The sequence below is a fragment of the Vanacampus margaritifer genome, chromosome 18 (assembly GCF_051991255.1).
Source record: "Vanacampus margaritifer isolate UIUO_Vmar chromosome 18, RoL_Vmar_1.0, whole genome shotgun sequence".
In the NCBI taxonomy this organism is placed as follows: domain Eukaryota; kingdom Metazoa; phylum Chordata; class Actinopteri; order Syngnathiformes; family Syngnathidae; genus Vanacampus; species Vanacampus margaritifer.
Genome location: NC_135449.1, coordinates 1,539,723 through 1,563,867, shown reverse-complemented (window position 1 = coordinate 1,563,867; position 24,145 = coordinate 1,539,723). Strand labels below are relative to the sequence as shown.

The window sequence follows — 24,145 nt, the reverse complement described above, 5'->3', positions numbered from 1 at the left end:
CTCTCTCTCTCTCTCTCTCTCTATATATATATATATATATATATATACATATACAGTATATATATATATACACACACACATACACACAGTATGATTAATGGGATTTTTTTGTCCATCCATCCATTTTCTTGGCCGCTTTTCCTCACTAGGGTCGCGGGGGTGCTGGAGCCTATCCCAGCTGGCTTCGGGCAGTAGGCGGGGTACACCCTGAACTGGTTGCCAGCCAATCGCAGGGCACACAGAGACGAACAACCACACTCACATTCACACCTAGGGACAATTTGGAGTGTTCAATTAACCTGCCATGCATGTTTTTGGAATGTGGGAGGAAACCGGAGTACCCGGTGAAAACCCACGCAAGCACGGGGAGAACATGCAAACTCCACCCAGGAAGGCCGAAGCCCGGACTCGATCTCACGTCCTCTGCACTGGGAGGCGGACGTGCTAACCAGTCAGCCACCGTGCTGCCCGGGATTTTTTTGTGATTAATTAATTAGTTAACGCTTTAACTTTGACAGCACTAATATATATATATATATATATATATATATATATAACAGAAGGGTACATTTGCATTTGGTAGCCATATTAAAAATATCGATTTTGGTTTCATGAATATTGGGCTGTGAAAAGGAATAGATTGAATTTTTAAACCCATCCCTAACGACAGCAGCTTCTCCCAGGATAACACTCAGGTAGTCTCCCAAAATCAGATTCGGCATTTCAGAATAAAGCCGCTTTCAAATGTGTGACTTGTTCTGTGCAAGCAAGCCCTCTGTCTGCCTTTGGTCTGGCTGGCCTGCTGCGGTTTGTTTAGCGACACTTCCTTTGACGACGCCCAGAGGCTACAATTAAGCTCCATTAGAGCCTTTTATGAAGTTAAGAGGCGCAGACTGGTCAGTGACGGGGGTCGCCGAGGGAAGACGACGACGAAGGAGGCGGCGACTCTCTGGCAGCCGAACTGGCACTAAACAAACGCGACAGCCCGCGGGAGTCAATGACAAGCCGGCGTCGGCAGCGGGTCAACGTCACCTCAGCTGTCAAAAAGCAGCGCGTGAAAAAAAAGAAATTTAAAAAATTGCTGATCAGAGCGACGGGGTTGCAAAACAAACCGCTCTATAAATACTCGCCGGCTGCGGTGAACGCGGAGATGTGTGGATGCAGATGTCACAAAGGCTTTTTTCGGAAGGGGGTTAAGTGGGTGGTGGCTGTGCGTGTCGTTCCGTGCCCCCCATACGCTGAATAGAGCAATACAGCTGGCTGTGAACAAAAAACGCCGCCTCTCTTTCATCAGTGAATCAAAAACACAACAAAAAAAGGCGACGAAGAAGAAGAAGGCAAATGAATGTATCATTTCCATCCCTCCTCCTCCTCATCCTCCTCACAATTCCTTTTCCGTCGACCCCTCGATGGAGATGTTTACAGATCAGCTCTCATTCCCCCTCTTTTTCACATTTGCGCTTGGACACGTTTCAAAAGCGCGGGCCTTTTCATCTGCGAGGAAATTTTGCTCCTTAATGGCTTTCAAAACAGGAAGCGGCGACAATATGAGAGCTGAAGGCGCATCACCCGCCGCCACCCCTTCACTCCACGCATCCGAGTGCCAAGGTGCCAAGTGTGCCAGTCACGCTGACCCCCCCCCCCCCGACCCCGACATCCCGCCCCATCTGCAGCAGGCAATGCCATCGCTCCACCAGCCTGAATGCCATTCACGGCTCGGGCTGGGAATTGTGCTTCCAGTTTGCGCGCGTTATTGTGATCTTTGTTCACAGCTGCTGCGAAGAAAAAAAAAAAGCCTTTATCACGGAAGTCAACGTCGAAAGGGTCCAGAAATACATTCGTGTGCAAATCATTCCAGAATTAGGCTGATTAGTCGATTTCCTGAGTCTTATCGGTCACCTGCCCAAAAAAATTTAAAATAAAAAACATTAATAATAAAATAAAATAAAAATAAAAGGGTATTGGCATAAAAAAATTAAAAAAATAAAATAAAAAACAAACACCATCCCTTAACTTTGTTGTTGTTTTTTTAAAGCACATGTTTATTGAACAACTTTTAAGATTTGCAAGATAATGGAGTTTAAAAAAAATATATATATATATATTATCATTATTATTATGTGTTATTTATTAATTTTATATTATTGTATTGTATTATTTATATATAATTATTTTTTATATGGATTATTTGTTTATTATATCTGATGTTTTTTATCTTCATAATTTTTACAAATGTTATCTTTGTTTTAAAATTCTAACAAAAGAATCAGGGACCATCATAAAAAGTTGAAATCTTAAACAGCTCACTATTGTTTTCCACAGTGAATATTTTTTTAATCAAATTTTCGTGATTCTTCAAAGGCTGATGCTGATATTTCGCATTTTGATGATGTCGAACGGGCCGGCCAATAATCGGCTCATCCGTTGTTGTGTGTAATATATAAATCAATCAATCTATAAATTAATAAATTAATCAATCAATCAACAAAAGTGACTTGGGGTAATGCCTGGACAGTCCTGTGGGAGGCAGCAACATGCCCAGGTTGCTCAGAAACTCTTTAACGAGGAGAGTTTACGGTACATCAAAATTCCCAGTTGGGGCGCGGTTCTGTTCAGATTTAATACAGGAAGGGAAGATAACGCCAAACGCAAACGTGTCCGATCCCAAGATGGCACCCAGCAACTTTTATTCCAAATCCGATGCAGCGTTTCAGAATAAAACTTCTGTGAAATGAGCATATTGGTTCTATTTATAGCACTTTGAATTCAAGTTCCCCGGAAAGTTTCTCCTGCTTTCAGTCAAGCCATGACCCGACGATCCCAGGATGGCATCCAGGAAGTTTCATCCAAATCGATGCTTTGCATGTGCTCCGTCATTAACTGCAGCCTCTTTGAGTATTTCACGCAGCCATGGATGCTTCCATATCAAATACGCCAAGTGCTATTTTAATGGCGCGTACGTAGGTGTGTGTTTACTCATGTTGGATTCATAATTTGGCCTCCTGCAGGGCATTCGTGTCCACCGAGGACCCTCGAACGCGCCACGAGGAGTCTTTCCAAAGGCGGCTACTTGTACACGCGCTGGTGCACACTTGGATGAAACAAAGCCTAACCGCACAAGTCAACCTCAACAAAAGAACTCTTTTCAAATGTTGTTCAGATGTTTTCTCCCTGGGTAGAAAAAAGAAAAAAAGAAAAACAAAAAAAAAAACACGTTTTTCCACATTCACAACTCGGTTCCCCTCCCGTAGCGCCGTTTCCACGGACAGGAGTGAGTTCCCTCCCATCGATTTTCTCCCGGCTTTCCGAGCCGGTGTCGTCTCCTTGTGCCCTCCCCCTCCTTTTACCCGGCTTTCTTCCTCCCGTGGCATGACGCTAAAGAGAGACGGGAGGATAAACTGATACACACACTCAGAAGTTTTGGATATTGATTTCTGTTTGATGCAAAAAGAAAAGAGAAAAACAAGAAAAACAAGCTCAAAAAAACGGGCAGCGGCTTTTTGATCAGCACTACAGCGAGGCCGGTTGCTGTTTGCCGTTGCACATCGCATTGTTTTTTCTTTATCGGGCATCGTGCAACCTCCAAAAAGGTCTGCGGGGCCTATTAGATGCAGTGACCATAACGGAATCGTGGACGGGATTCCTCTTGTCCAGTGGCCCAGAGAAAGTGTCACCATGTCGCCTACACCACTAAAATGAGAAAACAAAAACTGAGAAGGGTTGACATACTGTACGTCTGTAGCGGATATTCAAGGACCGTTATTTTATATATATATATTTTTTAAATGAATCAAAGGCTGTTACGGTGTCGAAAAGCATTTTTCGCCGTCCGCTCAACTGCTGTGATGTGCGTCCGTGTCCACTGGGGGCTACAATTAGCCCATCAGACTCATTCCGGCAGGGAATCGGCAGCAGCGCACCAATCGCCTTTTCTGGCTGTGTGAAGCCGAGGCGACTCGTAGCCTTTTCATGTGCAAAGGCTGCACGGTCGCCTTCTTGATTCTATTTTGCAGCCGTCAGCATTGATGAGACGCAATTAAGACGGCGAGAGAGGCTCGGCCACATGCGATAGCCGGAAAATCGGGTGAAAGAGTGACTTATGAAGCACCGAGAAAAAAAGCTGCACGAAAGCATTTATTGTTAGAATACTAGCACGGGTAAGCGACCAAAAATACGATTCAAGGCAAGTGGATGTTGATTTATCAGTGAGGAACAGTAATCGACGATTGCTGCTGATTTATTGGCTGGGCGCAAAATACAATTAGCACATTTCATAAGATTTTTTTTTTAAGGATGAGTCTGGACAAAGAATAAAAGATGTTGCATCGACCTCAAAATTTGAGGTGCCTTTTAGAAAAGCAGTACAAATAGTCAGAATTCACCCAAAGTGGAAGAAATATATTTTGTATGATTTTTGGGGGATATTAAGACAAAACAACAACAAGAGAGTTTAGAAAGTTATGACCCATAACTTTAAAAACTTGTAAGTTGGGGCGCTCATAAATCACAGTAGCATCGTTTTGCAGATTTCTGTGTGAAACAACAAAGGTGGGCGTGAGGATGCACATTCCAATCTTGGCCTGGCTGGGGCCCGCATTTTGTCCGTAACTCGGAGCTCCACAGGGCTTGGGTGGCAGGCGGCCAGGTGATTACGCACATTTGTATGCAGAGCGTAAGAACCGCGCCACTCGCAATCTGTCCTCCTCCTCCCCGCGACACGCACTCAAACATGCGCTAATGCCTGGCCAAACACAAGGACGACATTCTGTCAAGGAGGATTACAACCATTCCAACTTGACCCCCGCTTCCAGCCAGTCCGCCTCTGGCGGGACTGCGTCTGAATTTACGGCATGGAGGCCACAGAGTGTTTCAACAGGTGTGCCGGCCCATGCAGATGCTCGACGGGCGAGCATGTGCTTCGCATTAGCGGCCGCGGCGCCGGCCAAAGGAAAGCTTGTCAAGAGCGCTCATCTGGCCGGCTCGTCAATTCCCGGGATTGAGGAAGCCAGTTCTGTCCAGGAGATTCTGAACTTCGCGATTCGGGAGTGAAGTGACAGTAAACTGCTTTCAACGAGTATTTTGAGGTGACATATTGACTCACGGCTGCCGCAGATTGTTGGAGGAGGCGGAGCTCCAGCAGTTATTAGATTTGCTCTCGAGCTCTTTTCAACATTTTAGTAACTAATGACCTGAGGACAGACCAATATTATCAATTTGTGAAAATATATGAAATTGCCCGTATATGGAGGTAGGAGGTCAAAAGTAGTCTGGTTTTCATCCAATTGTTTCTCATTTTTTAAGCGAATTTACTGAAAAAGCGTTTAACGGACATGCGACTTATTATGCCTGTTTCCATCTGTTTCGTCCTTTTGTGAATATAGAGAGGGAACTCCGCCGCTGTAGGTGGCGCTATACACCATAAAGATGTGATCCACCAGTAAATTAAAAGAAGACCAGGAAGCAAGTGCGTCGTATGAGTTTTCTTTTGAACTGGTAATTCTTGATCAACCGTAATGATTTCTTTGCTGTTTTCCAACAAAAATCGCATTAAAACCTGCAAAACCTGTTTCCACCCAACCCAAACCCAAACCCAACTAGTGAAAACATGCAGCATTAAGCTCAACTTCTTGATTGATTGCACGGTAAATACTGCACATAAATAAATAAAAATCTGGAAAAGAGATAAGCAGTTCCTTTTGTACAAGACAAACAGATTTGTCCGACGAAAATATCTCAGGGTGCAATGAATCGAGTCGAGTAACAATGAGACATTACAAATGCGGGGGGGGTTATACAGTGAGGCTAAATTGCGGCAACAAAGCGAAAGGGAAGTCACGCTTCAAGGAAGCATCTCGCTCGTTCGTTCGTTATTCCAGGGTCGCCCCCGGCCCCTTCCCCACCTCCAAAGAATCTGCCATAGTTTGCCAGTGAATGCCAGCCAGAAGCGAGCCAGCTATTCATGCCGCCAGTTGATTTAGGCACGCCTCGCTACACACCAATCAGCTCGGCCCCCTTTTGCCTCGTCAGCCACTCGACTTGTCTGACGTCCCGACACAAGATGGAGACGCTGCCAAAAGTTCCAATTACAACATCCACTGGTGGAAAATAAATAAAGTAAGAAAAAAAAAAAAACAAGAGGTGGGAAAAACACAACAAATGCGAGCTAGATTATCTTGAAAAGTGAGAAGATTGTTGGTAAAAAAAAAAAAAAAAAACATTCGCCGATTCAACATCATCGCCATTTGCTGTCCGTTAATGAGCCCGCAGAGGAAAATGTGGCTCCTGTCGACCTCCAATCACGCCGCCGGGGCTTCTTATTTCAATATCTCACACAACTGTCACACAAACTAGTGCCTTGGCGCAGCTCGGCTAACTCTAGTTGGATGTTAACAAGACAAATGAATGAATAAATACACCGATAATGCGTTTAGGTAATGTTAATAATGAATGAATGCGATGCTTCTTCTCTGACAGCACCGACGATACTGTGACAGGCTCATTTATTCTTTACCCAGCATGCAGTTCTCGGAATTTTTCACCAGTCGGCTGTTATTAGTTTGGACGTATCCACCCTCGATATGCCGTCAGGATTGAGCCATCAAGCATGATGATCCCCCTTAATCTCGCCAAATCCAACTCTCCTTTTCACCCCGTCACACTCGCCTTCCACTGAGGATTTTTTATTTTTTTTAAAGAACTTCAAGTGGTTCCTTTTAATGCAAATAAGTATCTGAACAAGATATTTTTGTATTATTTACTGACATTTCTGTTACAATGTTTTACATCAATATTGTATTTTTCATCTGTTATTTTTCGTTGAACAATTTGTTTTTAAAATGTATTACAAATTATTATTATTATTATTAGAAGTTTTTATCTAATATCTTAGTCTCATAATTTTCTTTTTTTTCTATTATGTGTGTATTTTCTTGTGCATTTTTATGTTTAGGCAGATATTTGCAACAGTTTTATTTCTTTATAGTAATTTTATAAAACACTATCTTTTTATATTTGGTTGTAAGTTATATATCTTTTTTTAAATATTTTTTTTTACATGTGTGTATTTTTTCATAAAATATTTGTTCTTAATTTGTTAAAATATTTTAATAAAATATTTTTGGCATTTATTTTTGTAATACTGTACTTAATTTCTGCACAATGTATATAGATTTTTTTTTTTTTGTCGAGTGTTTTGTATTTTTGGTCCTTTTTTTCCTGATATGTATATTTCCTCATAGTTTTTTTTTGTTTTTTTAATCAGACTGTTGGTATATTTTTATAATTTTTTTTTATTTCCGTTTATAGTTTATTTAAATTACATAAATGTCAATTTATTTACGTTTGCATGTTTTTGTTTGATAAATCTTTTTATCTCTTCATTTTCATGTTTTTTGTTTGTTTGTTTTTTTACCGCTGTGGCTGTTTTTCAAAATTCTCTACAAATAAAGTTGAGTTGCGTAATATGTTGAGCATTTGGCTGCCGTTCAATTAGGCAAGCGTATCTAATGTTTTGACTCGTGCCACTCCCACTGGCAAATGGCGTATTTCTTTTTGGCAACGCCGCAATAACACCGGTAGGTTTAGGATGAGTAACACGGCGAGCATGTGCACACCTGCACAGGTATGCTCACGCTGTCTGATCGCATCATCACCTGTCTCGATCAAGTGGCCAAAACTTCCAGGACAGGAACAGGGAAGCACGCTGAGAGCAAAAAAAAAAAAAAACGCCTCGTATCAAGTTCCTTCCAAAACAAAACTCTGGCATTCCGACAACGTCTACGACACCGACTTGGAAGACGGAACATTAGGAAGAAAAAAAAAAGACACAGCAACAAGACATACATCAATATGTGAGCCAAACAAATCCGATGGAGTTCAGGTGGGTCTTTCTCGGAACTGCGGAGAGGAACAAAAATCAAATAAATTGGGGGAGCTTTAGTGTGTTTCTGGCTCGCTCGGCCAACCTGAAAGAATTGCTTGGAATACAGCGACGGTGCGACGATGGGTAGACGACACCAAACGCCTAAAAAGAGAATTGAGCAGAAAGCCCACGTGCACCCCTGCAAAACCTTAAGAGAAAAGCCCCTCTCCTTTTGCAAAGAATAATTCCGGGCAGCTTAAGTGCTCTCTGGAATCACTCAGCATTGGACAGCACCGTTCAAATTTGACTGTGACGGACTTCAAATTGTTCCTGAGGGAATTCAAACATTTTCTTCTCTCTCGTGACAGTGCTTGACTTTGTGTGTCCTGAAATCACAAAAAAACTTGACCGTACCACCAACGTATTGTAACGCCGCGGTTCAAAGTTGGCTTGAAAAAGTGACACAGTGCGGACGTTTGAGCCTTTCCATAGAAGTGTCTTGACTCAAACAAGGCATCCAATGCAATTACAAGTTTACAAAACATCAATCGGTAACTTCTAGCACGGAGGAAGAACCCTGACCCCGAACGCTCGGCATTGATTCGCACAATCAACGCACTCATCGACATTAAGCGACTTGTTTTTTGTTTTTCTTGAATGCCTGACACAAGCATTGTTAGCAAGCCCCGGTCTCGCTTCTTCTTCACAATGATGCCCGTCTCCCTTTTGTTCGCGCGTGCTTCGTATTTGTTTGTGTCGACCGCCGCATCTTATGAAAGGCAAAAAAAATGCATTCAGCTTCTTCTCAAAAGATTTTCTTCTTGAAAGTTCCTCGAAAAAAAGGGAATAACAAAGAAGGTTAGTCATAGGGACGGAAATGTGATTACGCCCACAGTTTGGGATCGACACCAGCCAACAAAGTTGATAGATTTTTTTTTTATATTAACATTTTTGTATTTTTCGCATTGAAGTATCTTTAATTATTCTTTCATTTTTTTGGTCTAATGCTCTCAGTTTTATCTAATGTTTTTGTACTTTTGGTTCATCCTGTCTATTTGTGTCTAATTTTTTTGTCATATTTGCCATGAAATATTTTTTTGTAATAATCTCGTTACAATATTTATGTAGTTTTGTCCCGTTTTTGTACTGGGTGGGGGAGGAGGGGTGGAGGTCAAACCTCATTCCATCACTGCAGCCAAATCGTCATCCCCCCATCTACTCCGCCCCCCGCCCATCCCCTGTTGTACTCCCCCCCCCCTCCTCATAATGAGCCCCCACCCCTTCCCGTGCCCTCAGCCCAGTGCTAATTGGTAACTCTGTTGAACCATTCCAGAGCCAACAATGAGACACCTGGAGTTCTGTCAAAACAAGTTTCCCTGCGAATCGGCCTCCAGTGTTAATACAGTAGCACAGCGAGCCGCCGGGTGTGTTGTCACTCAACGGGCTGGCCGGCTGTGGCAATCAGCCAAAGTTTGGAGATGGGGGGGGGGGGGGGGCTATGTGGAAAAACTAGTCCACTGTACAGTTTGCCAGCAATAGATTGGATTATTGATGCCACTTCTAAACCTTGCCCCTAATTGTTGAGGTGAAAGCGGTGAGTAAAGCGTGATTACCGCATTTTTCTGATGCCTACTTAGCGCCGCCGCGGGGGGTGAAACGAGTTTAAGTTGTTGTAGGCCGTGACATGTGACGCCTGAGACCCGACCTGCGTCTGACGAGCTGTCATCTGAAACTTGAGTCACGCCAGGACGTGAAAAAGTGTGTTTGTGTGACACCGATGCACACACGCAAGGCAGACGGCGAAGGCAGGCGGGCACACCCAAACGCGATCACGCCAGACCTCGTCAAACAAGTTTGAGCAAAGACGCATCGCATGAGAGCAAAGTTGACATGCAGAAAAAGCAACATTTCCTTTTGTCTTGTGCTCATCCCATTGGCGCAATTAAGTATGGTTTGTGTCTTTAAGGGCTTGTCTTATTTTCTGTCAAGAGAGTGTGCCAAGTCAACAAGCCAGAGACGAGCCAAGCCATCCCAGGAGGAAGTCCCTAGTCAACCCTCCAGGGGGAAAGTAAGAAATCCACTTTTAGGGCTTGCCACAAATCTGAGCTGAAGTATTCCAACTTTGAAGTAAACAAATGATGGGGATCTTTAGTGGAATTGTCTAAAACTGTATTAACTTTGCTTCATCCATCTATAATTTGGCATCTTGGTGACGAAGTGCTGCCACCACGAGTGAAAATACAATCCATGTTTTTACAGTGGCATTCTTTTTTTTTTTTCTTTTTTTTTTTTCTTTTTTTTTTTTACAAACTGGGTCGGGGCTCAGCAAGTACCTCCACTTCTTCAAACTGTTATTAGTTGTGTGTGTGTGTGTGTGTGTGTGTGTGTGTGTGTGTGTGTGTGTGTGTGTGTGTGTTTGGGAGGGGGCTAATTTGCACATTACATTTCATTCAAACGTATCAGCAAGATCACCCAGGCCCGTTAAGTATGAGCATAAAGCGTGAGAGGAGGAGTGGCAAACACAGAAAGAGAAAATATATGAGATTTAGTTTGGTTATGGACAAAAGCCAGCAAACAGCAATTCAACACGAAAGCAGCAGCAACTGATTGAGCAACAAGCAGAAACACAGCGTCATTATTTATCATTATCACCATGATCCCAAGGTGTCATTCAATCAAAGTCTTCTTGTTGCTTTTTTTTTTTTTTTTTTTTTTTTAAATCATCAATTAGCAGGTGTTAATTTATGTGGTGTGGAATCAAACCAAAAAAATCTGGCATGATATTTTTTGGGAATTCAAAGGTCTCTCACCAAATGAAATTGGTGAAGGCTCAGATCTGACTGTCCAGGGAATTCCCAGCAGAAGGGCCCCTGAAAGGCAAAGATGGACGGTCCCAAGTCACACAATTATATGAGCTCTTCACACACACGCACACACACGGGCCAGGATTTATGCAAAAGCAACGCGTTCTCCCTGGAAAATCCCGCCGCATCGCCTTGCTTTCTGACTTATTGAAACGACGAGCTCGTCTCTGTGGGCTCCGCCTCCTCCTGGGTGCATGTCGGAGTCGGTTATTAGAGGCTTTTACAGCCAGAAACCGGCAGAAAGACTGCGCTGGTTGCTGGTTACGTCGCTGTCCGTAGCGGCTGGCTGCTTGTTAAAACAATATTACACTCTTTAGTACATTCCAAACATTTTGCTTGCTTTCTGAGAAGAGAAAAAGAGGCTGGTATTCGCTGCCAACGCCGATATTTGGTGGGGGGGGGGGGGGGGGGGGGGGAATTAGGCCACATGAAAAAAAATTGCCATTTAAAATAACCCCCCCCCCCCCCCAAAAAAAAAACATGGCCATTAAAATGTGAGAAAAATCATCTCAAAGTAGTGTAGGCTAAAGTAAGACCGCTGGGAATCCCAGAATGGTTGAGCAGGTTAAAAAAAAAAACTGCCCGTTGACGAATTATTGTTTATTAATGATACTTAAAAAAATAAATGCCCACATCAAACTGCACACACACACACACACACATTCATTCATTTACTTACATATTAGGGCTGTCAGGCAATTACAATTTTTAATCGTAAATAATCACATGACTTTCATACTTAACTCGTGATTAATCAAAAATTAATCGTTTGTTGCATCTGTTCTAAATGTACAATACATTTTTTTTTTTTTTAAGTATATCATACCCTTGTTACCAAATATAAATGTGAATGTGTCTCTAACTTCATTGATACATACATTTTTATATTACGTAATTCATAAAGTTACAGTTAACAGTTATGGTTAAAAGGAGTGTGAAACATTGACTCATTTGTGTTGAGGTAATTTTCTGCCACTGAGTTGCATTAGTGTTTCATGTTGGACTTTGGTGACAGGAACACTACACGACTATGATGCTTTTTAATGACGCGCGTAACATTCGCAACCTTTATTAGCATCACAGTGGGCAAAACTAACAAATTGCAAATAATCTATTAATAGATGTGGATCCATAGCTGTGTGGAACCACATCCTGGCTTTCCCCCCCCCCCCCCCCCCCAATTCATTTGCTAGGCAACATTTCCACAGCCGCTGTCCGCTCGGGATACCTCAGGACATACACAAAAGAAAAGCACACCAGATGAGATCTTTGTATGTGTTGTTGAGCGTGCAGCTGCTGGTGCGAGTTATCTTAGCCGGCCCTCGGGGGGTTAAGTGCAATTGCAAATAGAAGCCGGTGATCTCAGCGTGGAGAAAGCAACTTGTCGGATTGCTTTCAGGCACCCGAGTTGGTCAGTAAAGTAAAGGTCATGTTGCTTTTCCTCGGCAAAGTTCTCTGCCCTTTTCTCTCGCCCGCTCCCTTAAGAAATAAATATACTCCATGTCTTCTTTTTGTTGCTATTCCATCATGTGCGGAGACACTAAAACAAGGACTTTGCATCTTGAAAGATGACAAGGATCGGTTTTATCTGAGCCAAGTGGCGTCTGTGGTGTATAATACTGCTAAGGCTCCTTTTATTCGGTTATTTTGGCTAACAACGTATTCCTCGTTTCGCTTTTGGGAGTTTTACAGTTGTGTCATTTTAACCTGCGCATCTCTGAGAGGATATACGGTGGTCCTCAAATACTTTGCACAAATTTGGGGGGTTTGCTGTGTTCTTATTTTCACCCGCACAACTTTTGCAGAATTTTTTGTCGTCTTATTTTATCCTGTGCAACTTTTGGGGATTCAGGTTTGACCTATTATGATCTGAACAACTTTTTAGAACAGACAATACTATTATTTCTAATAATTATTGCCGCTGGCACCCAGCTAGGTCCAGGGCAGTGCCCTGGTGGGGGGGACAAGGGGGGCGTAGCCCCCCGGAGCTCATGGGTTTTCCGTGTTTTTAAGTACTTTCAATGCACTCACATGACAAAGAAATAGACAAAACAACAGCATAAATTTTCAATGTATATTGAACTATCCCATATAAAATGGCAGTTTTAGTCAACTCAAAATCAGTCACATTCAAAAACATTGGACTGCCTTTGCTTTTAAAAACTATCACTGAGAATATCATCATATCTAACTAATGTGATTACTAAGTTAACACATAAATAATGTTGAAGAGTTCAAATTTCATGAACAAATAATTGTATCATGACCAAATGAAAAGTAACTCATATTAGAGCATACCACAAATGTCTTTGTTATAGCGGAAGATGTTATCTGTCGGAGTCATGTGCATACACAATGAACTACTAAAAAAAATTAAAAAAAAAAAAAAAAAAAATTAGCGGAAAAATCACATCCCTGTTTAGGGGATATTCAGTTGTCTTATTTTACCTTGTACAACTTTTAGGGTATTTGTAATGATTTATGAATATTTAAACCAGTGCAACTTCAGGGAATTTAGAATTTTTTTTTTTTTTTTACCCAACCTTTAGAGCATTTGCGGAAGTCTTGTCTTAATATTTCTGTTTATCACGCTGATCCAGTAAATGTATGCAAAGAGGAAACTCACAGTCCAGTCACTAGAGCCAATCAAATGATTTCTTCAAAGCTAATTTGTGAGTTGAGCGAGTGGGTGTGAATATTTGGAAGTAAATGATGTTGTGAACTACAATATTCTGGAAGATCCAAGAATTTATTATTGAGAAGTTTGTCGAAACGGGTCCTCAATTGAAAGTGTTCCATTAAAGGATCAGCGTGACTCTTTTAGTCATTGTTGTCTTGCTGACAAAGTCAACACTGAGTGGATTGTCTGCGGAAACAAGAGGCCGTCCAGACAACGGCCTCAGGCCCGACAGGGCGTCTGATGACATCTCCCCCACTCCCACCCTCCATGAGCCCGTGAGCAAACGTCTGCGGAAGACGACGTGGGGCAGATAAACATCGGCATTGCGCGCACGTGGTCTCGGCGAGGTCCTCGGTGAAGTTCGTGGGTGGTGCCTGCCTGCTGACCACGGGGTCATTCATTAACAAGCAGATCTTGCCGGGCCTCCCAAAGTCCTGAGCAATTGTCCCGACGGTCCAGGTGTGCGGCCCATTCAGACTACAGGAAGTCCCCTTTGTCCCGACTGGAGAAAGAAGCGGCAAAGGAAGGTGAATTTGATCCGGCGAGTGCCTATTCACTCGCTGACCTCGTAAAGCAGTCACATGTCCATCCAGTCCCACTCAGCGTTAAATGTCCGCCTAATGAGAAAGTGAAAGGTGCTAAAATGGTGGGAGGTCCTGCTAGCCGTAAAAATGTCCAGATTCCATCACTTCCTCTGCACTAATTACCATACACCCCAGGCCAACGGGCTTGGTGGGGACAAGTGCCCCCCCCCCCCAATTTCCTCCTCCTGGGGACCTTTTTCTTTGCTACCTTGAAGACACAATGACTCACTCACCGAGGCACGGTTGGGAAATGGTTAACACTCCAGCCGTCCCCTGCTGCCAGTGAAAGCCGGCAAAACAATGAAGACATTGTTGGGCTCGAGACGTTGGTGCTGTGAGTGTGCGTAAGTGCATGTGTGCACGCGAGCGTGCGGGTAACATGTCCATGCTCCTGCCCCAATTCTCAAAAGTGGCAAATTAAGCAACAAAAGCCAATCAGAATGCGAGTCGCATCTACCCATGCCCACTTTCCCGTAACCAACAAACGATGACATGGTGCTACTCCAGTGGAAAAGCTCCCTCGCTCGCTCGCTCGCCCCTTCCCTCGGTCCTTTATTGTCGTATCATTGGCCATCAATGATCATCAAGAAGATTGCACGAAATTGTGGATTAATTTGGGATCAATAGATAATATAATAATAATAAATGATACCACTACTTAACTGATGGAAACCAATGTTTCGAACCCAAGTTTGCCTGTGAGCCTACTCCGTAAACAAATACAATGCGGCTCGACTTGCTTCTGGGATTATGTCAAAGTTGTTGCACAAGGCATTACACAATTAATTTAATAAATCAATTAAATTCAGTTTTTAAAAACATGCTCAGGCAACTTCCAATGACATTTCAACAGCCAAAGCAATAATGGACACAAGTGGAGTTTTTCATTTAATAATTCATACTTTTTCATATAAACTTTGACGCTTGTCTGACTGGTTTGTTTCCTTAAAAGAAGACAAAAGGATTGATGTTGCACTGTCCTGAAAATAGTTTTCAGTTGTTGAAGCTACTGCGAGCAGTTTTGTAAATTTAATTTGAAACGTTATTTCCTTACACAAAAAGAAGCAGGTTTATGGCTCCCATTTTTTCCCTTGACATACTGAACCAGTTATAAACGGTTTCCACACGCAAAAGCAAAAAAAAAAAAACGGTTCCATTGCAACAACTATGGCAGCTCAACACTACAACAGCATTTCCCAGAAGAATCAACAAAGACTCTTGAGAAATCTGAAATGAAAACGTATCAATACATCGGCGAGGGATGACAAAGCAACAAATGTTTTCGCCCTTTCCCTGCAGACCTGCGATTTTCGCATCCTCGACAACCAACAACCACCAAAAAGAAAAACATCAATAGATGGATGAATATTGTATAACATTCAGCCAATGGCGTAAAAGTTCGTCGGCGGCAGGTTTGGAGGGTGCCCGCGGGGTTGGTCTGGCACTTTAAAACGGGCCCGACCGACCCTCTGAGCGTACGGTAAACAGGGGGGCCGCCGCCTTCCGACAGACCGATCGGCGAGAGGTCATTTCCTCATTTATTCCACTGACGCGAAAAGAAGTTTTCAAAAGCAGAAGTTTTTAAGTCTCTAAGAGGATAACTAGCCAAATTTAGAATTTTTGTGAATAAAATTTGTTGAATGGGTAAACTGTAAGAAGTTAATGGAATCGTTCACACATTTAAAAAGTTAGTGAGAGATTGTGTCACGATTGCAGCACCAGTTTTTAGCCTCTTTTATACCTTTCATTCATTCCTTTGCGTAATGTCACTTTTTTGTGGCTTATCCATCTTCAAGCTAGCCATTAATCAAATAAAGCAATCAGTTTAACTAAAAAAATCTCATATCACTCCTATTGCTTGATCATTTTTATGTAAAGTCTAAAGTTTGGCTCTAATACCGTTTTGACGAATGGCAAACCTTTTGCAAATGCAAAAAAAAAAAACCTGTAATAATGCTCTTAAAATATTGCTTGTGTTTTGTCACAAGGATTGCGGGGGGGCACTGGAGCCTATCCCAGCTGGCTTTGGGCAGTAGGTGGGGGGGGGGGGGGGGGGGGTACACCCTGAAAAGGTTGCCGGCCAATCACAGGGCACACAGAGACGAACAACCATCATTCTTGTAACATTATAAAGATAAAAGTTTCAGAAAATGTCAAATTTCCACAGGAGATGCAAATACAAGCTAAATTTGCCAGTGTTTTTATGACCTGAAATGCAAATATAAAAGTTTGCAAACTGTTCCAACCTTTAACCTGCCAAGTGTGTCCAATTCTTTTAATAGGATTTATTTACAGTCCCCTCAAACTATGCGTGAACGGCTCGCGGTCATTTCGCCGTTTGTTAGCAACACTCGAGCCGGCCCTTATCTCTCCGCCGTCTTATCGCGGCCGGAGCAGCCACCGCTACAAGCGCCCGCCAGGTCAAGGTGTCGGAGTATTTCCTATAATTTGCAAACAAAAAAGGAAACCACTGTTTCCAGCACTTATTGATAAGGGAATCATGCACTGGAACGAGGAGGCCGGCTTGCGCTCAAAAGATTGATTGAGTGACACGGGTGGGGGTCCGCGCGGAGTTAACATTGGCACGCTGTCCGCGAGAAATATTTTTTTTTCTCTCTCTCTTCTCTTTTCCAGATGCAACGCAGTCGGAATGATGCAAACCAGGGAAACATTCAATCGCACCTCCTTCGCAGTCAAGAGGTGGATAGTGGAGCACAAGGAAAGAAAGAGCGCCAACAATACAAGCTGCGTTTCACGTTCAATTTCATCACGCGCGCTAACAGCAGCTTGCGTGTGTGTGTACGTGTGCGCACACGATGCCGCAATGCCTCGGAGCTTTGCGGCCAGTGTGCTGAAGGGGAAAAGAACGAGAGAGAAAAAACTGAACCTACTGAGTTATTTATCATCAAGTTCAAGAGTTTTTCTTGACCAAACAAAGACACCGTCAGAACTGGATTTGCTTAGCTAACGAAAGCTACAGTAGGCGTAATACTAAAAATGAATGTAAAATTACACTAACAATGTATTGTCACTGACAATGCACATCGTAATGAATTAATTATCAGTAAGGGTTCTAAGTAGTGAACAGTGGATTTGTAATATTCTCAAGTAATTGAGGAAGGCAGATTGCCAATAGCGAAAATCTTCAAACAGTGAAAATCTGATAACAGCGAAGCTCACAAATAGAGAAGATCTGTGAGGAGCAAAAATCTGAAAATACTAAAAATTTACATATAGCGATGATCCACAAACAGCGAAATTTTGTGAGGAGCAAAAATCCACAAGCACTGAAAATCAATGAACAGCGAAAATCTGCAAACAGCAAAACCCACAATTAGCAAGTGATTAGAATAACCCACAAATAACCCATAAAACACACCACAAACTAGGATCCCAATAGTATTAGGTCAATAGCATTTCAAACACAAACAAACAAATTGGAATTGTAAAAAAAGGAAGAAAAAAATAGCGAGGATTTTCCACCACAAAAAAAACAAAAACAAAAAACCCCCTGCAAATATACAGGGGTCCACTGTAGTGTTGACCACACACCAACATGCAACATAATCTTCCAGTTTTTGTTTAGATTTGATTAACATTTATGGTAATCCCTCCTCAATGCTACTCTGCTGTACTGTAATACATTATTCATATGAGTGTTTATGTGTAAACACTGCTGCTATGATTATTTAATTTCCCTCAGGGGATAAATTAAGGAACCATCTTTCTATTGACCGATCTAAAATGGAGTGCACTACTTGGCTGCAACCATCAGAGGCGCCGTTGAATCTACTCAGCTACAATGTGAAGAAGACTAACAACGACAACGGCAGTTTGGAAAAATGAGCTACGACGGCACCGATTCTTGCTTTGGCGAGTACAGCGGCGTCAGAACGCAATTCAACATAAAACTGGCATCCAAACAAGAGGTCAGAGATTAGAAATGAATAATTTGTCGAGATTTGATCAATTTCCCCATAATCCATCAAAGAAATGTAGCCCAAATTTTTAAGTTTAACAGTTGGCATTTATAGACCAGCAATAATTGCAGATACAATGACGTCAGATTCTCCTTTGTTATTGTACAAAAGTTGCAACTGCAAGCAATAAACTTTGTTCCCAAACTCCATTTAAAAGGAGTCGTAAAAAGCAGTGATGGAGGTTGGATGCTCGGCCCGTGGGTATTTACAGCCGGATGAGTCATTTTCAAGGAAATAAAAAGCTTGAGTATTTACCTGCCTACGACTGGTTTAAGGACTCATTTTCAGCGACTCCTAAAATAACAGCGCGAGAAAAAGGGCCCGCGCTGAACTCGCAGGTTTAAAAATAACACCAGCAGCATCCAGCGGAAGAGACGGAACGACCCGAGCTGGTTTTGTTTTGTTCGGAAGAACGCTTGTTGTCGCTCAAGTCCTTTGTCTGCCAGACAACTTTTGACAGCGTTTCCGTTTCAAGTAAACAACCTTGTCGATTCTCGCTATTTCAAGACGCCTCGTGACACAAAAGGAGGCTCGGGCTTTGCCAAAGATGCCGTTCATCCCGCAACATAAAAGTGAACGGATCCGATGTCAAATGTGACCCACCGGGACAGTCGGTCGAGGCCATAGCCAAGCTGAGAAATCATAACGACCAATTAAATGAGGCGTTAGACACTTATTTTGGTGCCTCTAACATAGAGCAGGCCAAAGCAAGGCTCGCATATCTCGGCCCACTGAGTAATACAGAATGTAAAGAATTTATTCGTTTTGTGGATCAAGATTAATTCATGGCCATTACTCATAAAGGGTTACAACACCGTGACACAGATGCTATTCATTAGCCCATCAATGGCCTCTTGCGTTCTTTGTTAGCGTTAATTTAATCGGACTTTGCAAATGAGTTGGAAGTATTGATTTTGAAGAATTGTTCATTATCTCCCGAACTGTCGCTTGTCGTGAAATGAGTTGAGCTGCGTTGGGGTCTTTGCCATAAAAACACAAAAATGCATGCAAAATTGCACACACAAAAAAAGCCGCGGGAGCGAGAAAAATTTGAGCAAGGGAACACTGTAATTGGTCAATTCCTTACAATTACACTATTTTACAAACAATAAAATAAGAATAAAGCATTCTTTTATTGAAATCAATATATTTTACATACACAATTGTACTCATTTCCATTTTCCAGATGGAACGTGACCCTTGAGCACAACGGCTTTCCCACCCTTGCTCTCATGCCTGGAAAAGCAGTTTCACAAATTCTCCAACTGAAGACAGAAACTTATGGTCGCTAATTTGTCCGCAACACCGCCCTTATTGATTTTCCCTCTTTGTTGACCCCGGCGACCACGCTCACAAAAAGCTCATCCTCACATTCAACCTTGCCGCCGACCTCTGGAAAACTTTCCGCCTTTGAGCGCAAACTAACAGCGAGGCTCACAAACGACTGCCCGACCGCCTCCTTACGTATCGACATGCCCGGGGTGGACGCATGCTTGGCCAGGCCAACTCTCTCCTTCTCGCCGACAACCGCCAGAGTTCTGTCCTGCATCTCCGCGGGGTTGGATAATCAATGTTGGAGGATCGCCCACACTCGTCTCAAAGCTGGCGTGATAGCAGGACAGCAGCGTTGCCTCATTCCCCAGCAAGGTAGCGAAACGTTCCGCATTTTATACCTGCCACACTCCCAGACGTTAGCGCCTTGCCGATCGAGTCAAACGTGCAAACAACATGCATTTCTTCAATCCCTTCGTGGGGGGGCGGGGATTTTGTATTTGCGGGTTGAAGAGCTGGGAGGGAGAAAAAGCGGTTGTTACTTACAACGATGTGTGCCGGTGACGGGGACCTGGCATCTTTAAGTGCTTGTCTACTCTGAAGACCTCCTGGTTGAACATCTAGCAGGGGCCATTTCATCTGTAGGTACTGAATGGCAGAAAGGACACAGAATGGAAAGAAGGGAACAAAACATGTTAACAATGCAGAAAGCAAAAAAGAACAACTTAAAGTAGGACGACAGAAAGGGGACATTTCTTTGGATGGGTGTGCAAACTTAAAAACATGGATGGTGGATGGATGGTACGCTTGATTTCACGTTTGGCCTGAACGACTAAACAGAGGTGGAGCGTCTTCGTTAAATCTCCATCGGAAACTAAAATAGGGAATTTTCCAAATTGGAAACATTTTAATAGGGGAATTAAATGAGAATGGAGTCGTTATCCTAATAATATCATCTAATTCAAGCAAGTAAGCAATACAACAATGCAACATTTTTGTTTGTCAAAAACCGACATCAATACAAAACATTTTTTAATAGAAAAAAATAATAATTGGGCACTCCCAAGTCAAGGTACCACAAATTTGCAAAAATCCAAATAATAACTGGCAGCTAAAAAAGCGGGTACTAGTTGGATGGGACACCAATCCAGAAACGAATTCCCAAATTTCCGTAATTTTCTGTATTATGTATATTTGACCCCAAATAAAGATGAACAAGGTAAGGTGGAGGTTACACAAGCGGCACACAGTTTGTGACTTGGCGATGACCTTATGTCATAAACGCAACTGTTGTGACTCATTTATTGGCAGCCATAAAGAGGTCCAAGCGTGGCGTCTCACCAGGCTAGACCTCCTGACGGCTCCCATAAATGATTGACTTGGCCGATATCAGACGTTTTTTTTCCCCAAAGCCTTTCGCTCTCGCTCGCTGCATCGCCTCGTCACGCGTTCGCACACAAACAGATAAGCAGAAACAAGGGTCATGTGAAACATCTGTCAAAAAGTGATGACACACTGGATGGACTATTCCAGCATGTCATACCTTTTCCCGGAAGACTATTCCCGGAAAGCATTCCTTTCATGGCAAAAGATTCCCTTTCCTAGCAAACCCTGAAAAAGGCAAACTAATGGAAGCACACAACTACTTGAGAAACTACGACAACAACAAAAAAGTCGTCAATTGCCTGCATGGTGACGGCAGGAGGACAAACTGCGGCTCAAGCAGTTCTTAATAACATCGCACCCACCTAGTTTGAGAACGGGGCCACGGGGACTGAGAACTTTTCTGAGGCTTTAAATATAGTACATAACAAAATAATCAGAATTATTACAAATTTCACATTTGAATCTTCCGCCCACAGTAAAGACTAAATTTCTCATGATTTAGTGTGGCTCATAAGTCTACAGTAGTACATGTGCTTCAAATTCTGTGTTGGTCTAGAATGCGTGACTACTAGTATGTGTGGCTACCAATCGAATTTTGAAGGACCCCTGGAAATATGAAATGTCTACAAATTATGGACAAACATGAAGTCTTGAAAACAGCTTGCTCCATTTTTTTTGGAGATGCACAATTGTAGTTCAAATATGGCCGCTTTGAAGGAACCTGAAAATACCCTAAAATGGCCACTTCAAACCAAAATTGCACGTTCTTTGCGAGCGTGGGTCTTTCAAGTCTTTGAACATAACCTTGCAAATTTCCGGCAGCTAAAGCGGAAACTGGCATTGAGGGCTGAATGCTAAGAAATTGCGCAATGGAGACAACTTTTGTGAGTTATGCTCGGCAACTGCTACTGCATGTGAATTTTCAGCACGGTATAAATGCAAAATTTGATCAGGTTTGAAGCATGGGAAAGTGTGAAAAATGATCATTTTATATGGCCTATGAATAACAAGGACTTGATCATCGCTGATATTTCCTCCAAGACGAGGGCGGGGGTGCGTTTCATGACATTGGATGACTTTTCGTTTGCAAATCAATTCAACTTAAATTACTAACGGGAAATTGACTTTAATGACTTCTATTTAAATATCGAAATGGATGTTAGCGTGTGCAAGAAGAGGACCTTTTTGTTCTTTTTAAACACACTAGCCTTTTTGTCCAAATAATAATGCATTCCCACCATCTGACATCCACATGGAGAAGTTTGCTTGAGGTCGAGATGGTATCGCACTGATTCCGTAGAAAGCGTGAGCGAGGCTCTCCGTTTATTTTCAACTCAGACCTTTTTGTATACATTGCCATACATGTGCAAGGCCAGATTAAATATCTTTTTGGGTTGCCATCCTGCAGGAGTGCCCTCTGGTTTGTATGCACTTCTGTCTGTGTGTGTGCGTGTGTTTGAGTCAGTGCTGGTCTGAGAGAGTGTGTCACGACCCTTCCTGAGACTGTGTCTAAATCAGTGGTAATTAGCGGAGAGTTCACCGCGGGGTGCCTGCCAGTGGTCGACGCTGGAGGGAGTTATTGACTCCATGACCACGGTTACAACCCCTGCAAGGGAGGAGGAGGAGGGGGGGGGGGTTGCCTGGTGTTTCTCTTCTACACATTTATGACCACAAGACAGCTTTAAGTGCAGCAAAACGACCTTTGTTTGTGCTTGTTTGTATGTGGAAAAAAAAAAGGAAAAGTTGTAAAAATGTGAGTTGCGCTCTTTGGAGTATTTTATGGACACACTACACACTGGGTATTAATTTTCACAGTGGGGGATAGAGGAAAATGGTGGGGAGCGAATGAAAGGGAGTGAGAGAGCTGACGTGTATACAGAGACGCTGCCATGTTGGATGTGGCAAAGTGGCACAGTATGAGAGCATGCCTCATTCATTTGCAGATTGGAGATTTAACCTATTTTACAAAGTCAATGTCTCATAGGATTGCCTATCACAGAACAATGTACTGACTGTAATTGGCCATTAGAATGTCATTTTGCAAATAAAATTTCATGACTTTGTGCCTCATACAATGAAGTCCCACATTTGCAAAATACTGAAGCTAGCCTCCAAAGCAAAGAAGTCTTTCCCATTTAAGACGTAACGATTTTACGCTAGTCCGTCTCCAGTGATTGCCATAAGTAGCAAAAATGATGTGAATCGCAGAATATCAACATTTATTAAATTCAGTCAAATGCAAACAGTCCTTTTAATTCAAAACCCAAATATATTTAAGCATGTGTGCGTGTCTGTAAATTAGTGGCATCAACTTAATTGGCCTTTGATTAAGTTAAAGCGGTTCATCATTTGTGTCGCGCCTAGATCAGACATTTTATGTGTGGATTTAATTTCTCTGTATACATTTGAAAAGTGTGTTTTCATTGTCTCTCAAATATTGCAGAATTGCAGCCATAGTGCGCGGGTCAGGAACGTATCGTATCCCCTGCCATGTGCGCTGTTCTCTACACTTGCTTTAGAAGATCTGCCACATTCAATTTGGCGGAAGTGTTGCCGTATAGCAACAACAAGCCAACGAGTCTCTGCATATAAAGTATGCCTCTGGAGCTGCTGCTGTCATCTATGAGGTAACTGAAGACGAGTGCAGGAGAGGAGCCAGCAAGGCCAACGAGGCTGCAGCGGAGGGGCAAACTGCGGATCCAGCCACTGGAATGTCCTGCCAGTGCATGACCACACATGCTCGCAAGTATGTCAAACGCAGCTGTAGCAAGAGGACATTCTGAGGGAGCAGGAAGGTGACACCCACACCGAGAGTGGCAGCGGGGCAATCTGGGGGGGGGGAGGAGAGAGGGCTGCGCATGTCCGAACAAGTGGCCCCACTTTTTGCAAATGTCCTCGCACACTAATCTCTCCTGCAGCTTTTACACGCATGCCAAGGAAAACGGAGCCCTGGCAAGCGCCGTCTTTTCCGACCAGCACTCCCGCCATCCTCAACCCCCCTTTCCACCCCTCTCCCTTTCTCTCTCTCACTCACTCGATCAACGGACGCACTGCCTGGGTTCGAGTAGGCCACAACCTCTGACCCCTCTCTGCTGCTCCCAAGCCCCTGCCGGCTCCCCCCCACCCCATACGCTGCGACCTGAAAACTCTCCCGCTATGAGGGGGGCCTCCCGTGTAACTCAAGAGCCATTCCGAAGTGACAAATTGCTGCGGAGTTCCAGGATAACTCTCTCGTCTCCGCTGTCTCTCTTCCTGCACCCCCACCCCCAAACAACCCCCCACCTCGTAAGAACCACCCAGATTGCCTCTCTCTCTCTCTCTCTCTCTCCTTTTCAGACCTCTACCACCACTCAACCCGACCCCCACCCCTTCCCCCCCCCCCCCAAGCTGGCCCCGCAATGGAAGCTGAATGACTCAATTGTCTCTGATGAGGTGAAAGACAACGGAGTCCTCCAAATCATTGTACCGCGATGAACTCAACTGTCGCCAGGCCAAATTTTTCGACCCAGGCAAAGGAA

At 43.2% G+C, this 24,145-nt stretch overlaps 1 protein-coding gene across 35 annotated transcripts in view; it reads right to left on the bottom strand.

Moving 5' to 3' along the window:
• The window catches only part of tcf7l2 (transcription factor 7 like 2), a 96,073-nt gene that overhangs the window by 43,040 nt on the left and 28,888 nt on the right, over positions 1 to 24,145 (bottom strand). For 22 of the 35 annotated variants that reach the window (XM_077551680.1, XM_077551673.1, XM_077551682.1 and 19 more), the window contains exons 4-5: positions 19,788 to 19,889; positions 10,672 to 10,731 (exon numbers count right to left, since the gene is read on the bottom strand). The exons of 3 other annotated variants lie outside the window; for them this stretch is intronic. In XM_077551680.1, the coding sequence (XP_077407806.1) occupies positions 10,672 to 10,731; positions 19,788 to 19,889 (162 nt within the window). The remainder of the gene's footprint in view (positions 1 to 10,671; positions 10,732 to 19,787; positions 19,890 to 24,145) is intronic. 10 more of the 35 variants (XM_077551661.1, XM_077551696.1, XM_077551684.1 and 7 more) reach the window with 1 other exon arrangement.